The following is a 14,771-nucleotide window of genomic DNA, read 5'->3' on the forward strand; positions in this document are numbered from 1 at the left end:
GTGGGGCAGCCCCCCACCCCCTCAACAGATGGCAGTGCAACCAACTTGAGGGGTTTGGGGTGCTGCTGGTTTGGGCCCTGCCCCACGGTGGTCCAGCTTGTCCTTCGGTCTAGGGGCTGCCCCATGGGGTCCTTTGGATGGGTGTGTCTGTTGCTCTCTGGTTCTGTCCCACTTCCTCTGGTGATTTTTATTCAGTGGAATCTGTGCTTGTCGGAAGGCAGCATCGTGGTTCCCAAACTTGCCAAGCTCCTACTCCAGCTCCCTCTCTTTGTACCACTCCTGCATATGTAATACCCAAACTGTCCCCAAGTACTCACGCACATAAGAACATTTTTTGGTACTGACGCTTCAGTTCACCACTTAAAGCATATGGTTCAGTAATTTTCAGTATATTCACAGAGTTGTGCAACAGTCATCGTGATTGATTTTATAACATTTTCATCACCCCAGAAAGAAGAACCTTCATGCCCATTAGCAGCAGCATCTATTTCCTCCAGTTTCCACCCCAAGCCTATGGACCCACAAATTACTTAATGTTTCTTTTGATTTGCTCACCCTGGGCATTTCCTTTAAAAAGCACACTATGTTTCTTTCCCTTATCAGATTTTTGAAGTGCATGTTGTGGCATGTGTCTCTACCTCATTCTTTTTTATGGCTGAATAATATTCCATAACAGGGATATACCATATTTTATTTACCCATTCCTCAGCTGATGGACATTTGAGTCATTTCCAGGTTTTGGCCATCACAAACGGTGGTGCTGTGAACATTTATGTACCGGTTTTTATGTGGACATATATTTTCAGTTCTCTTGGGATTAAACACAGGAGTTGCAACGTTGTATTTGGTAACATTGTGTTTGAAACTTGGAGGGACTGCCAAACTGTTTCCCAAAGTTGCTGCACCATTTTACCTTCCTTTCAGCAGGGTATGGGGGTTCCAGTTTCACATCCTCACCAACATTTGTTGTTACTTGTCTTTTTGAGAATAGCTGTTCTAATGGATATGAAATGATAACTCACTGTGATTTTGATCTGCATTGCCCCAATGGCTAAAAATATTAATAATTTTTATGTGCTTATTGCCCATTTGTATATCTTCTTCAGAGCAAGGTCTGTTCCTGTCGTTTGCCCATTTTAAAGATTGGGTTGCCTTTCTGTTACTGAATTTTAAGAATTCTTTGTATAGTCTATGTAAATAGCAGACGACGTCCGGGTGGTCTCTTCCATCCTGTGGATTGTTTTTTCACTTTCTTGTTGATGTTTTCTGAGGTACCAGAAAGTTTAAGTTTAATTTTGATGCTATTAATAGACAGCTAATAAAATCAAAGATACCTAACCTACTTTTTATTGCACTGCTTGTACTTTTGATGTCATTGCATATTCCCAAGTCACAAAGATGTACTCCGGTGTTTTCTTCTAAGAGTTTTACTGTTTTGGCTGTTATAGGTCTTTGATCCATTCTGAGTTGATTTGTTGTGTGGTGTCGGGTAGAAGTCTGGCTTCATTCTTTCACATGTGGATATCCAGGTGTCCCAACACCATTTGTTGAAAAGAATATCCTTTTCCCACTGAATTGTCTTGGTACCCTTGTCAAAAATCAATTGACCATAAATATGAGGGTTTATTTTTAGAATTTCAGTTCTGTTTTGTATCTTTATACCAATACCACACTTTCTTTTTCCACACTGTTTTGATTACTTTAGGTTTGGACTAAGTTTTGAAATTGGGAAGTGGGTGTCCTCCAGTTTTGTTCTTTTGGGAGATCGTTTTGAATTTCTGTGTGAATTTTAGGATTAGCTTGTCAATTTCCTCACAGACGCCATCTGGGATTTTGATGGGGATCACCCTGGATCTGTATCAGTTTGTGGAATACTGCCATCTTAACAATATTAAGTCTTCCAATCTATGAAAATGGGATATCTTCCATTTATTTGTGTCTTCTTCAATTTTTTGACAATGTTTTATAGTTTTCAGAGTGTATATTTTATGCTCTTTTTTTGGGCAAACTTATTCCTAAGTATTGTATTATTTGTGATGCTGTTATAAATAGAATATTTTCGTGATTTCATTTTTTGACCATGCATTGTTAGTATAGAGAGATACAATTGACATCTGTGTGTTGACCTTGTATCCTGTAACCTTACTGAACATGGTTGTTCATTTTAATAGTTTTTAGTGGATTTCATAAGGATTTTCTATGTATAAGATTAAGTGTCTGCAGATAGAGATAATTTTACTCCTTCCTTTCTAATGTGGATACCGTTTATTTATTTTTTTTCTTTCCTAAATACACTGGCTAGAACCTCCAATATAATGTGGAATAGAAATGGAGAGAGCAGACATCCTTGTCTTCTTCCTAATTTTGGGAAAGCATTCAGTCTTTTACCATTAAGTCTGAAGTTGACTGTAGATTTTGTTTTGTTTTAGCTGCCCATTATCAGGTTGAGGAAGTTCCCTTCTGTTCCTAGTTTGCTGAGTGTTTTTGTCATGAAGGAGTATGACTTCATCCATTTTTCTTTCTGCATATACTGAGATGACCCTGTGGGATTTGTCCTTTATTCTATGATATGGCTTATTACATTAATTGATTTTTGGATGTTAATGTTAAACCCATCATACATTTCTGGGATAGATCTCACTTTGTCATGATGTATAATCCCTTTTATACAATGCTGGATTTGGTTTTGTTGGGCAGATTTTATTGAGCACTCTCTACCAAGCAAGCTGTTTACATGAATTAACTCATTCAGTTTTCAAAGCCTACAAGGTTGGAACTGTTATTTTTCCTCCTATCAGAGACAAGGAAGCTGGGGCTCAGAAGCATAATGCCATCTTCCCAAGGTCACAGAGCCAGCAGTGGCAGTCAGGATTCGAACTAGTTCTTCATCTCACTCTCACCAGATAAACCACCTCTCATGAACATATCAAGAGTGATGTGAGGTGATTTTCAGATGATACCCATTGTTTTCATTGTTTTTATAGTTTATAGTTTCCCTTTGTTTATGGCCAAGTGATACTAGTTCTCTGTTAGTGATTGTAATCTGAGCTTCCTTCTAAAATACATTTATAAAACCAAACATAAAAATTCTTTATAGACAAAAATATTAAGTAAGTAATTGTATAGACAGTTTATGGGTATGACTGCATATTTCATATTGATTTAAGTTATCTGTGCTGTCAGTAGTGAAGGAGAAGGAATGGAAAAACTAGAAATGAAGACATGGCCTATTCAGGTCATCTCATTTCTCCTGTGTCAGGGGATTCAGATGTGTTCATGCATTCATCTGCTACTTCCTCAGTGCCTAATCTGTTTTCAGAGCTCTGTTAAGGTCACTGAGGTTTTCAGTGACGGCTAAGAAATGGCCTGTCACCTCATGGAGCCTACACACGCATACCTCATTCTACACATCTGTGTTTTCTTTCACGGGCAAACGCAGATCGATGTCCGGTGGCCACCTGGACCTCTGTATTTCACGAGGAGGGTTCTGAGGCTGCCTGGGGACTCACTGAGAAATAAAGCCATTATCAATTAGTAAGGGTGGCCCGGACATGGAAAGAGGAAGTATCAGTACTCGCCACCCTTCCCAGGCAGCACGTGTCAGCAGAGAGGTACTGCTGGTGGACCTAGTAGTGCCATTGCTGTGTCACAAGGTCACTCTCTGTTCTAAAATTTGAGGAACTGCTACAGTTTCCCAAAGTACCGCACTGTTTTACTTTTCCTACTGGCCATGTCTGAGGCTTCCTATTTCACAGCCTCACCAACACTGGAAGGGAGCAATTACATCCTAGCATGAGCGACCTTGAAGGATGAGTGAAATCAGGTCATACCGTGAGAGAAGGGAGAGAGTTTATTTCAGACATAACTGTATACAAAACATTGAAGCTTTTCGCTTTAAGTGTTCGCATGTTAACTATTTGAACCATTTTGAAGGAGTTCTTTCTAAAATATAAACAGGTTTTTTGTTATTTATATTCCTTTTCCTCCGTTCCCACTTTTAAAATCCTGGTATCATGGACATAGTGATGGCTTTCTTGATGTCTTGGGTTCCCTGGCCATTACTCATGAAAAAAGATTTTTACTTGGGAGAGAGAGAGGGAAAACACGAGCAGGAAAAGGGGCAGAGGGAGAAGTAGGCTCCCTGCCCGCTCCCTGCTGAGCACGGAGCCTGACCCCAGAATCCTGAGATCATGACCTGAGCCAAAGGCAGATGCTTAACCAGCTAAGCCACCCAGGTGCACCTACTCATCGACTAAATCTTTATGTAGCTACAAATGTGTGCTTGAAACTGTGCTGAGAGCTGGGTGTTAGACAGCTCCTGCCCTCAAGAAATTTGTCATTTAGGGCAGGAGAGAAGATGTGGTAATAGGTGTAATAAAGCATTATGGATGCCACAGAAGTAGGGGCACACTGGGTTTTAAGGAGAGCCAAAGGGGAAAGTGAATTTGTGTAGTGGGTAAGAGAGTCAGAAAGGCTCCTTAAGGAGTTAACCATTCCCTTCGGTCTCCCCGAGCCCTAGGGTCATCCTGGCAGTGTATGAAGTGTTTGGTGGTTGTGTGCTATGATATTGCTGATACTTCTTAAGCTATTGGAATACGTAGAGTTCTGCTTCTGCACTTTGTGGCCCCAACTCTCATGCTTGTAGTTTCCTCTCCATCCTGCATGGCTCAGCCTCTCCTCTCCAGGCACCACGGTGAGGCTTGCTGCTGTCAGCGTTGGGGCAGCGCCTAACTTACGGCTTTATTTTATGGACCAGGTGATGCATTAAAAGAAGTGCCAAGTGGGCTGCAGTGAGGTTTGGAGCCACAAGGTTTGATCATGGGGTCAGTGGAATGTTCTTGTAAAATTCTTCACCCCCAGACTGTTCAGGAAAAGCCACATGCTCCATTCTGGTGGGGTCTTGGGAAGTCCTGTAAGATGCACACGGGTGACTCTGAGCCTGCCTGGGTCCCGCACCTGTGAAAGAGCTGCCTCCGACATGTGGAAGGGTCTTGGTTGCAGAGGAAATACTGACCCGTGGCCCCACGTCCTGTCACTGCAAACCTGGGTCCCTGCACAGTCCCCAACATGCCAAGTGTGTATGCCTAATACACTCCAGTTTCCTTCTTTGGATTTTTCCTGCTCAGTCAAATGCTGTGCAAGAATACATTTTTTTAGGGGGACAATGTAAGCCTCCTTTTATTTCCTATGTACTTATTTACTTGCGCATTTAATTATACAATATTTCTATACATAAATACTCACATATTTATCACTTTTAACTATGTATTTAATTGCTTTCTAGCTGGAGAGATTTACAGGCAGGGAAAATATTTCCTGACCTCTTGATGTTTGTAGGACCCAAAGGTGACAGTTACCTAATCTTTCTAGGTTGGCAGAGTCTTGTCCTTCTTGAGGAGGGAAAAAAAGCAGCTAACCTGGAGGGGAAAAAAAGAAGTAAAGTGCTTGGTACCTTTTATAAAGGTACAAAAGTAGGTGTGGTCTAGAAGAAAGGGCATTGAACTGGGAGTCAAGATATCCGCTTTCTGCCCTTAGCTCAGCCACCAGCTGGCCACGTGACTTTGAAAGAACGTTTTTCACTTCTCAGTAACCCTGTGCCCTCCTTACAAAAACAGCAAAAATAACACCTGTCCTCTCGAAACTGCAGGGTGATTGCGACTGAGGAAATCAATATGAAAGACCTATAGAGTTGAGATGTTAGAGCTGAGATAATAGTAGTCCCCTCCTTTTTTTTTTTAAACAGAATTGTGGCAATGTTTGATTCATCCATTCACCACGTTAAAAAGAGGCCACCCGCCTGCTAACATTTCCCAAGGGCTTACTTTGTGCCTGCTATTGGGCAGCATTCCACATTCTGTAATGTTATATAATCCCCAGAATAAATCATCGAGGGCAGGGACCGTTATTAATTATTGCCCTTTTAAAGGTAAGGAAACCGAGACTCAAGAGGTTAAGTAATACACTTACGGTTATGTAGCTAGTAGGTGGCAGATGACAGATTTGAACCCAGGCTATACTTAGCTCGGTATTCCAGTTCAGTAAAAAGATCTTGTTATTTTTCCTTTTCCTTCCAGAAAGTCAAATAGGAAATGACAATGCAGATCTTTTTTGCTTCTAGATCTTTTGCTGGGTTTAGGGTATGGTTAGTCAGCACCTGCGTTCCCCAAGCCAGGTTCTCCTGGCACCCACCTGGCATTTTGGGGGCCTACCCCCACTTGCTCGGGCTCCATCAGCCATGTCAGCCAGGGTGCCCCTAAAGCCCTTCTCCAAAGCAGATTGCCTTGGAGCCCAGTGCTGTTAGTCCTCGGTGAAACCAGGCCACTGCGTTCGAGCTCCTTAGAGAGATGCTGAATTTAAATCGGCTCTGAATGCCCCACCCTGAGAGGCCGCAGCTGTGCCTGGTAAAGTGACTCTCCCAGAACACTGTTCGTTTTTAAATATTTTTATGAATTTCTCCTCCAAAGTGGCAAAGTGGCCACGTGTTCATTGACTGGATATAAAGACTTACTCTCCTTTGGCAGATTGCATAATAGGCAGGACACTTGAGCCAGAAAGCAAGTCCTTATTTTCACGTGTATTGCTTAAAATTTCCAGAATGTCTTTTTTTTTCTTTCTGATTGAGTTGGAGTTGGCAATGACTTATAGCCCTTGAGTTAAAAATGTCTGATTTCCTTCTCCCTGAGACAGTGAATGATCTTTAAACAAACACAGGAATCCATTAAAGAAGCTGTATTTACAAGGAGAAAAGAAAGGTTGCATTTACAGAAATAAAGACTCCTAATATACTGGCTGGTAGGCTGTTCACTTACTGATTCTCTTCGAGGGAAGTGCAGGGGTGTTATTGTGTTAAAGGGAAAACCTTAGGGTTATTCTGGTCGATGAGTTATTTTGAAGTGTGTGAAGTCCAGAAGAAACCCAGGGTGCAGGAGGAAGGTGAAGGGGAAGATCATATGGCAAGTGAGAGTCAGGGAAGGTGAAGGAAGGGGAGATGGGTTCAAGCTGGTGGTGTATACACCAAGCCTGAGGATTTCGCGAACATTTTGAAACATGTGGCATTGAATAGAAAGATACAATAAATCCCTGTGTAAGCATCACACAGCATTAACAGTTACTAGTTCACGGTTGTTTCCTCTGTTACTCACTTTCTCCCTCTCTACTATTATTTGGAAGCAAACCCCTGTATCATTTTATGCATATTTTAGTAGATATTTCTAAAAGATGCAAACTCTTTTAAAATATTACCTTGATATTATTTTCACATCCGAAAAATAATAGCACATTTCTTTAATACAATCAAGAACCCAGTTACTCTTAAATGTTCCAGTTTCCTTATATACGATTTTCTTCTGATGGCTTGTTTCAAAGAGGATCCAAACAAGGGGACACACTGTGGCAGTCTGTTAGTCCCCTATCGGCAATGGCTTCCCCTGGATCTCTTGTTTTCACCCCCATGGAATTTATGTGACACTGAGTCATTCGTCATGCATAGTTTCCCATAGATTATATTTTACTGATTACATCACTGTGGCATATTCTAACGTGTTCTTCTGTCCTGGTCATTTACTATCAGTGGGTGTCAAGGGCTTGATTGGGTTCCAGTGTTTTGCTTTGGGTCCAGCATTCTTTGTAAGGCGATGGTGTGCTCTTCCATCAGGAGGCACATGATGTCTGATTGTCTTTCACTTAGGGATGTTAGCAGTGGATGATCATCTGTGCCTATATCCATTTGAGGAGTTAGAAATATAGGGATTTTTTTTTTTTAAAGATTTTATTTGTTTGACAGAGAATGAGAGAGAGAGAACACACAAACAGGCGGAGCAGCAGAGGGAGAGGGAGAAACAGGCCCTCTGCTGAGCAGGGAGCCCAGTGTGGGGCTCAATCCTAGGACCTGGGGATCATGACCTGAGCTGAGGGCAGATGCTTAACTGACTGAGCCACCCAGGGATATTTTATTTGTCAGTATTTCTGGGGGGAAAAAAAAAGAACTTCTCTATCTCTAGAGATGAACATTCCTCTTGTTTACCCAGTGGTCATTGTGTATAGGAAAGGCATATTAAATGTTTGCTTCTTTGCTTTTTTGTGCCTACTTTCAACATAAAGGTGGTTCACTGTCATCCTCCAGCAGTAACAAAGTAATTTTAAAAAACGTTTTAGTAAGTGTCCTTATGATTTCATGGATTTACACATATTTTATATTGCTTCCGTTGTACTGAGTTATACTAACTGGTGCTCTCACAGTGCCCCTTCGTTGGCCAGTGGATGCTGCCTCCAGTTGGCTCCTGGGTCCCTTGGACACACTGCGGGAGTCCTAGATAGAGAGCTGCTGCTTTGCTTTCTGCTCTGACAACTTGTTCTAAGCCTTTCGTATACATTTTTTGTCCCAGACCTGGACTGAGCTATTTCTCCAATATTTTGGTTCTTTTAGCAGGAAATAGTATTTGCAGACCAAAGCCAGGCAGTAAAAGTGCTCATTGCTCATGGGTTGGTCATTGTGTCCTTGTCTTTTCAGTGCACAGAGCTAGGAGATAAACACACATACCCATACATACAAACATGCGTGTATATGGTATATTTAAAGTCAAAACATGTGATGACTTCCTACTGATACCCCAAATTCATATTCAGGGCTATATAGTTGACTTGGTTTTATATGTCCTTTCTCTCATCAAAAATACCAATTCTTAGCACCACCAGGAATGATAGAGCATTCCACAATCACTAATTTGTCTTACCTTACAGCGCATTCAAACGTTCTCACTGCCACAGTTAACCAATTTTTTATGAAAAAAAAAGCTTGAGATATTTTATTGCAACTCTTCATAATTCTTAAGCTATCTTCTGCCAGAAATTTCTGAGTTTTAAAATCACTTGGAGGGGTGCCTGGGTGGCTCAGTGGGTTAAAGCCTCTGCCTTCGGCTCAGGTCATGAACCCAGGGTCCTGGGATCGAGCCCCGCATCCGGCTTTCTGCTCAGTGGGGAGCCTGCTTCCTTTCCTCTCTCTGCCTGCCTCTGCCTGTTTGTGATCTCTCTCAAATAAATAAATAAAATCTTAAAAAAAAAAATCACTTGGAATAGGTTCTTTCTGTGTAGTTATGCCAAAAATTAATACACATATGCCTTAATTTGTTTTATCTTGCTTTTGCCGGGTAGTGGTTGTTTTTTTGTTTGTTTGTTTTTGAGATTTTATGTATTTATTTAACCAAAAGATAGCACAAGTAGGAACAACAGGCAGAGGGAGGGGGAGAAGTAGACTGTCCACCAAGCAGGGCACTGGATGTGGGGCTGATTCCAGGACCCCGCCATCATGACCTGAGGCAAAGGCAGCCACTTAACTGACAGAGCCACCCGGAGTGGTTGCTTTTTAAATTTGAAAATATTTTATAATTATATAAAATATATGGTTTCAAAGTCAAATCTACATAACGGGTTATTTTCAAAGAAATCGTGCCTCTATCACTACCCATTTAACCATATTCCTGCTTATCCTTCTTCCCCAGGGATGGCCAGATTTTAAAATTAGGTGGTTTATCCTTCCATTGTTTGTTTTTTAATGTGTGTGTGCATGTATACATCACTCCTTTCTTAGATAAATGACAGTGTATTGTACACAGCATATCCTGGAGATCACCCCAGACTTGGCGTGTACAGATGGATTCCTCATTCCTATTTACTGCTGCCTAGTATCTCGCTGTGTGGCGGCACATGGTCTATTCAGACAATCTTCTGTTGAGGCGTGTTTGCATTTTGCACACTTTTGCTACTGCGGGTAGTGCCCCGGTGAATAGCCTGGTGCCAATGTCTTTTGCATTTTTATCGACGTGTCTTTAGGATAGTTCCCTAGAAGTGATTACTGGTCAAACAGTGAAATGCTTATATGAGTTTGTTAGATATTGCCAGATTTCCTTCCTTGGGCTGTTTCACATCCTTACTAAGGTCCTAGGGATGGAGCCCAAGCCTTTTATTATTAAAAAGCCATGCCTGTGCTGGATGTCTGGGTGACTCAGCAGGTTAAGCATCTGGCTCTTGATTTTGGCTTAGGTCATGATGTTGGGGTCATAAGATTGAGCCCCACATCAGGCTCTGTGCTGTGTGTGGAGTCTGCTTGATATTCTCTCTCTACCTATCACTCTATCCCTCCCACCATCAATAAATGAATAAATAAATCTTAAAAAAAAAATGCTGTGCCTGTAGTACTTTGGCATAAGCACCTACAATTGAAAAGACTTAGCTCAGGGCCCCTGGGTGGCTCAGTCGGTTAAGTGTCTGCCTTCGGTTCAGGTCATGATCTTGCTGTCCTGAGATCTAGTCAGGACCCCAGGATCGGGCTTCCCTGTCAGCGGAAAGCCTACTTCTCCCTTTTCCCTCTGCCTGCCTCTTCCCCCTGATTCTGCTCTCTCTGTCTCTGTCAAATAAAAAAGTAAAAAAATATTTTTTTCAAGAGAAGACCTAGCATGGAGATGGACCTTGTGTCAGTACATACAGACTTGCAATGTGAATCTCAGCACTTGGAAGGAAACCCCAGATCTGGAGCTGGAGACATCTAGATTCCAGCCCCAGCCCCACACTTTTCAGCACTTGACCTTGTGAAATTACTTCAGTTCTGAGCTTCTGTTGGCTCTTCTGTAAAATGGGAATAATCATAGCACCTACCTTTGTAGGGTCCATGCAAAGTTAAAATAGGGGAATGCTTGGCAGAGCATAAAGGGTAAAGATATGTTGGCTTTATTACTACTACTACTACTACTGCTGCTACTACTATTATTATTTTAATTAATGAAGAAGGTTCTTAGGGCTTTGGTGCTTGTAGATCATTATGCTCTATAAAATTATTAGTCCTTCCTATAAAATGAACATAAAACTAATGTAAGAAGGGAGACAATTTTTTGTGTGTTGGTTGGCAAATGGTTTTGCTGTAGAACTGGATACCACACTTCAAATTCAGGGGAGAGAACAGGAAGAAGCGTAGGTATGGAGAGGACCTAAAACCACCCCCATGAGGCTGAGTGCCTGAAGAGAACAGAGGGGAAGTCACTTCTGGGCTCCTCAAGCCCTCCTTGGCTATGGCCTTTGCTGTTGTCCCAGGCATGATGGGGAGGTGTTGCTAGAAGACTCAGTGATGGGTGCAGCAACACTAGCTGCTCAGCCCTGACCTGCCCTCCCAGCCATGGGCCGGAAGGAGACACTGGTTTGGGGCAACATGACCTGGGGTACACTCTGCAGCCCCTATACCCAGCAGTCATGTCCGTGACCCTTCTCTGCCCTCGTGTTGGATACCACATTTCCTGACAAGCAATCAAGACACATTTTCTGACACTTCAGAACTCTAGCCTGCAAGCCTGTCTCACACTTGCCTGAGATTGGGGAAGGGAGGGGTGCTCAGACCGTCAGCACAGTGGGCTTTCTGTTGGTTTCCTTATCCAAGTGTGCTAAAGGGGCAGCTCGCTGTTACTATTAATCGTATGAAACTCAGTTTTTAGACTTTCGTTCACCTAGTCTGCTCTTTGTTTTGTTCTTTGCTTCATTTATTTCAGCTTTTGTAATGATCAGTGCCTTCACTCTCATTTCTTTGGGTTGATTTCTTATTTTAGATTTTTTTTTTAAGATTTTATTTATTTATTTGATAGACAGATATCACAAGTAGGCAGAGAGGCAGGCAGAGAGAGGAGGAAGCAGGCTCCCTGTGGAGCAGAGAGCCCAGTGTGGATCCCAGAACCCTGGGATCATGACCTGAGCCGAAGGCAGAGGCTTTAACCCACTGAGCCACCCAGGTGCCCCTTTTTTTTAGATTTTTGAGTGAAAATTAGGTTCATTTAGTTTTACTTTCTTATTTTCTGCTAAATGCATTTAAGATGTTTATTTATGTTCTCTTTCAGTCCTAAATGGTTTATAATTTCTATTTGAATTCCTCTTTAATGACAAATGGCCTTGAGGTATTTTTTACAGATCTTCATAGGTAGGGGTGTTTTTTAGGCTGCGATCTGCATTTTTGATTTCTAACTGTACTCATGGTAATCAGTGAATGTGACTTCTAGGATGTCATGTTTGGGGGAACTCCTGAGAACCTGTTCTACGGCCTAAATCATGATCTTTTTTTATCAGCGTCTCACAGAGGCTTTGAAAAAAATGAGTATTCTGTTTGCTGGGGGCTGAGTTCTTAAAATAGTAGTTAGCTCGGCCTGGGTAAGTAAGCACGTCTTCAGATCCCCTTTAGCCTCACTGCCCGATGCAGCTCTCGTCAAAGCCACCACACTCCGTCAGGGTCCAAGACACAAAAATACCCATTTTTAGGACTGATTTGTTTGGTGTGCCTCACAAAAACCCCTCCAGGCCAACGAAGATCATGGCACTTCCATTTTTGCAAATAAGGTTAAGCATGCTAGGGTCTGAATTCTTTTAGTTCTGGCTTACTTGGCCTGTAAAACGTAGGCCCTGGTTTCAAGTGGAGAATCGTGGCTTCTCCGGCACAGGTGTTGGTGCTGTGCAGTGATTCAGGTGCGGACCGGCCGCGTATCCTCAGAAGTAGCCAAAGCTGGGGACTGGTCACGGCCTGTGTCCAGTGGCAGGCCCATCTGAGGCCGCTGGGCCTTCGTCACGGTGCTTGTCTGGGTGTCCCATGACTGTGCCGAGCCTTCCCTCCTCATCCGTTCTGTGGCCAAAATACCACCCGCTGTGTTGATCACAGGGGGTTGCGGGGTGGCCCCGTCCAGACATAGATGTTCCAAAAGAAAAAAAAACAGCCCAGGATTTTGTAAACTGCAAAGAGATCGTCAACTATCAGGCATCAGTTGCAAACACTTTGTGAAGAAGGAGCGAGTGCAAGTGGTCTCAGTGAGTGTAAACCCTCTTTCTTCTCTGGAAGGAGCCCCCCCAGGGGGAGGCTGAGAGACCCTTGGAGGCCCCTGACGTCCCTCTCCATCGGCGCAGGACGGGGCAACCGCAGCCATGACCACCCACGTGACCCTGGAGGACGCCCTGTCCAACGTGGACCTGCTGGAGGAGCTGCCCCTCCCCGACCAGCAGCCATGCATCGAGCCGCCGCCGTCCTCCATCATGTACCAGGTCTGCTTGCCCGGAGCCCTGGATGTCCCCCGAGGGCTTGCCCTGAAGGCCCAGGGAGGGGGTCTGGCTGCCTCTGAAAGGTGAAAGGTCCCGAGCTGATGGAGTCCCTCACGCCCTGCCGCAGCTGAGGATGAGGAATAGATTAGCTCGGAAACGTACACCAGGGCTGTTCTCCTCCCCGGGGGAAGGCTTGTTGATCCGCTCTGACCCCAAATACCTTCCTGGCGGTTCCTGCTGCGGCACCAACCAAGGATTTGGCAGCTCTCATCTCATGAATTAAATATTACAATTTAGAAACCCCTGGAGCCTGCCTGGGTAATTACTTTTCCGTCATGTATGTGAGAAGAGCTTTCAGCTCCCCATAGCAGCTAATGGCTCAGGGGAGCCAGTCACCATTGTTTGCCTTTGCCTGAGCTTGTGACAAACCATGATCAGATTGCTCAAAACCATGACCGATCCCCCTCTCACCTGAGGGCAAGCTGGGAAGGGCATCGGTGTAGCTAGAGTCAGCCTCGCAAACAGCCCCTCTGGTCTTGGCATGCTGGTTGAGTATGCCACGTGAGGAAAGAATAAGTTATACAGATTTTTAGCTGTATTTGATCTTTTGTAGGTTCTGGGGCTGCAAACTGAGACTAAATATGAATGCATAATATATCTTTAATTTCGTTCAGTAGATTTTATTAAGCACAAACTTCGCTGAAGGGTCAAGTCACAAACTTGGCTTATTCACGTTTTCTAACCCAGGTTGAATTTTTGATTACATAAGTATGTTTTTTATTATAAGCAATACAGAAAAGTATAACACATCAAAATCACCCTGTAACTGTGACTACACAAACCACACACACACACACACACACGCCCCTTTTTACTATAAATATAAATATATATCATACATAGATATAGATATTTTTAAACAAAAAAGAAACCATACTACATATATTGGTCTATGATTTGGCTTTTTTAACTTAAAATTTATTATGGGTATTTTTCCATGACAATACTGCAATGCCACCATTTTATTTTTAACCACGACTTTTAAGTCCATCGTGTGGATATACTATGACTTATTTAGCCTTTTGCTGTTAATGGACGTTTGGATGGTTTCCAGTTTTTTCTGTCACCAAAAATGCCACAGTTATCGTCCTTGTATGTAAGCATCTGCAGCCTCAGGTGAGTGTTTCTGCAACTGCCGATGAAAGCGATGCCCATCTTGACTTTCAGCAGCTAGTTAGGTTTCTGAAGTTTACCCATTTACTTCCAAGTCTCAGGCAACCTGGGGAAGCAGGTGCGGGCCCCGTCTCGCCGGCGCCTGCCCAGTGTGAGTGAGTCAGACTGGGATTTTCTTGGGGGGAGATCAGAGGACGATAGGTTTCCACAGAGACCTGTGGCATTGGTTCGCAGCGGTTTGGACTCATTTTTGGACACCTAGCCACCTTGGACTTGTTTTCCAACAAATGTTTCTGTCCTCTAATTCCTACAGGCTAACTTTGACACAAACTTCGAGGACAGGAATGCATTTGTCACGGGCATTGCAAGGTACATTGAGCAGGCTACGGTCCATTCCAGCATGGTAAGTTGCCGCGATCCTGCCAGCACTGGAGGGAGGGGCAGGTGCTCGGCTCTCCCGGGAGCTGCCTGCCTCAGTCAGACCCGTCTCCATAAGCCCGTTCTCATGCCCTGCCCCACCCTCTCCCAGGGCCCTGGGCACG

General features: G+C 43.4%; 1 protein-coding gene across 3 annotated transcripts in view; it reads left to right on the forward strand.

Annotated features, from left to right (window-relative positions):
- The window catches only part of CYFIP2 (cytoplasmic FMR1 interacting protein 2), a 124,502-nt gene that overhangs the window by 7,698 nt on the left and 102,033 nt on the right, over nt 1-14,771 (forward strand). For all 3 annotated transcript variants that reach the window (XM_059417244.1, XM_059417246.1, XM_059417245.1), the window contains exons 2-3: nt 12,860-13,059; nt 14,543-14,632. In XM_059417244.1, coding sequence (XP_059273227.1) covers nt 12,943-13,059; nt 14,543-14,632 — 207 coding nt within the window. In that variant the 5' untranslated portion in view covers nt 12,860-12,942. The remainder of the gene's footprint in view (nt 1-12,859; nt 13,060-14,542; nt 14,633-14,771) is intronic.

This window comes from Mustela nigripes, chromosome 12 (assembly GCF_022355385.1).
Source record: "Mustela nigripes isolate SB6536 chromosome 12, MUSNIG.SB6536, whole genome shotgun sequence".
Taxonomy (NCBI): domain Eukaryota; kingdom Metazoa; phylum Chordata; class Mammalia; order Carnivora; family Mustelidae; genus Mustela; species Mustela nigripes.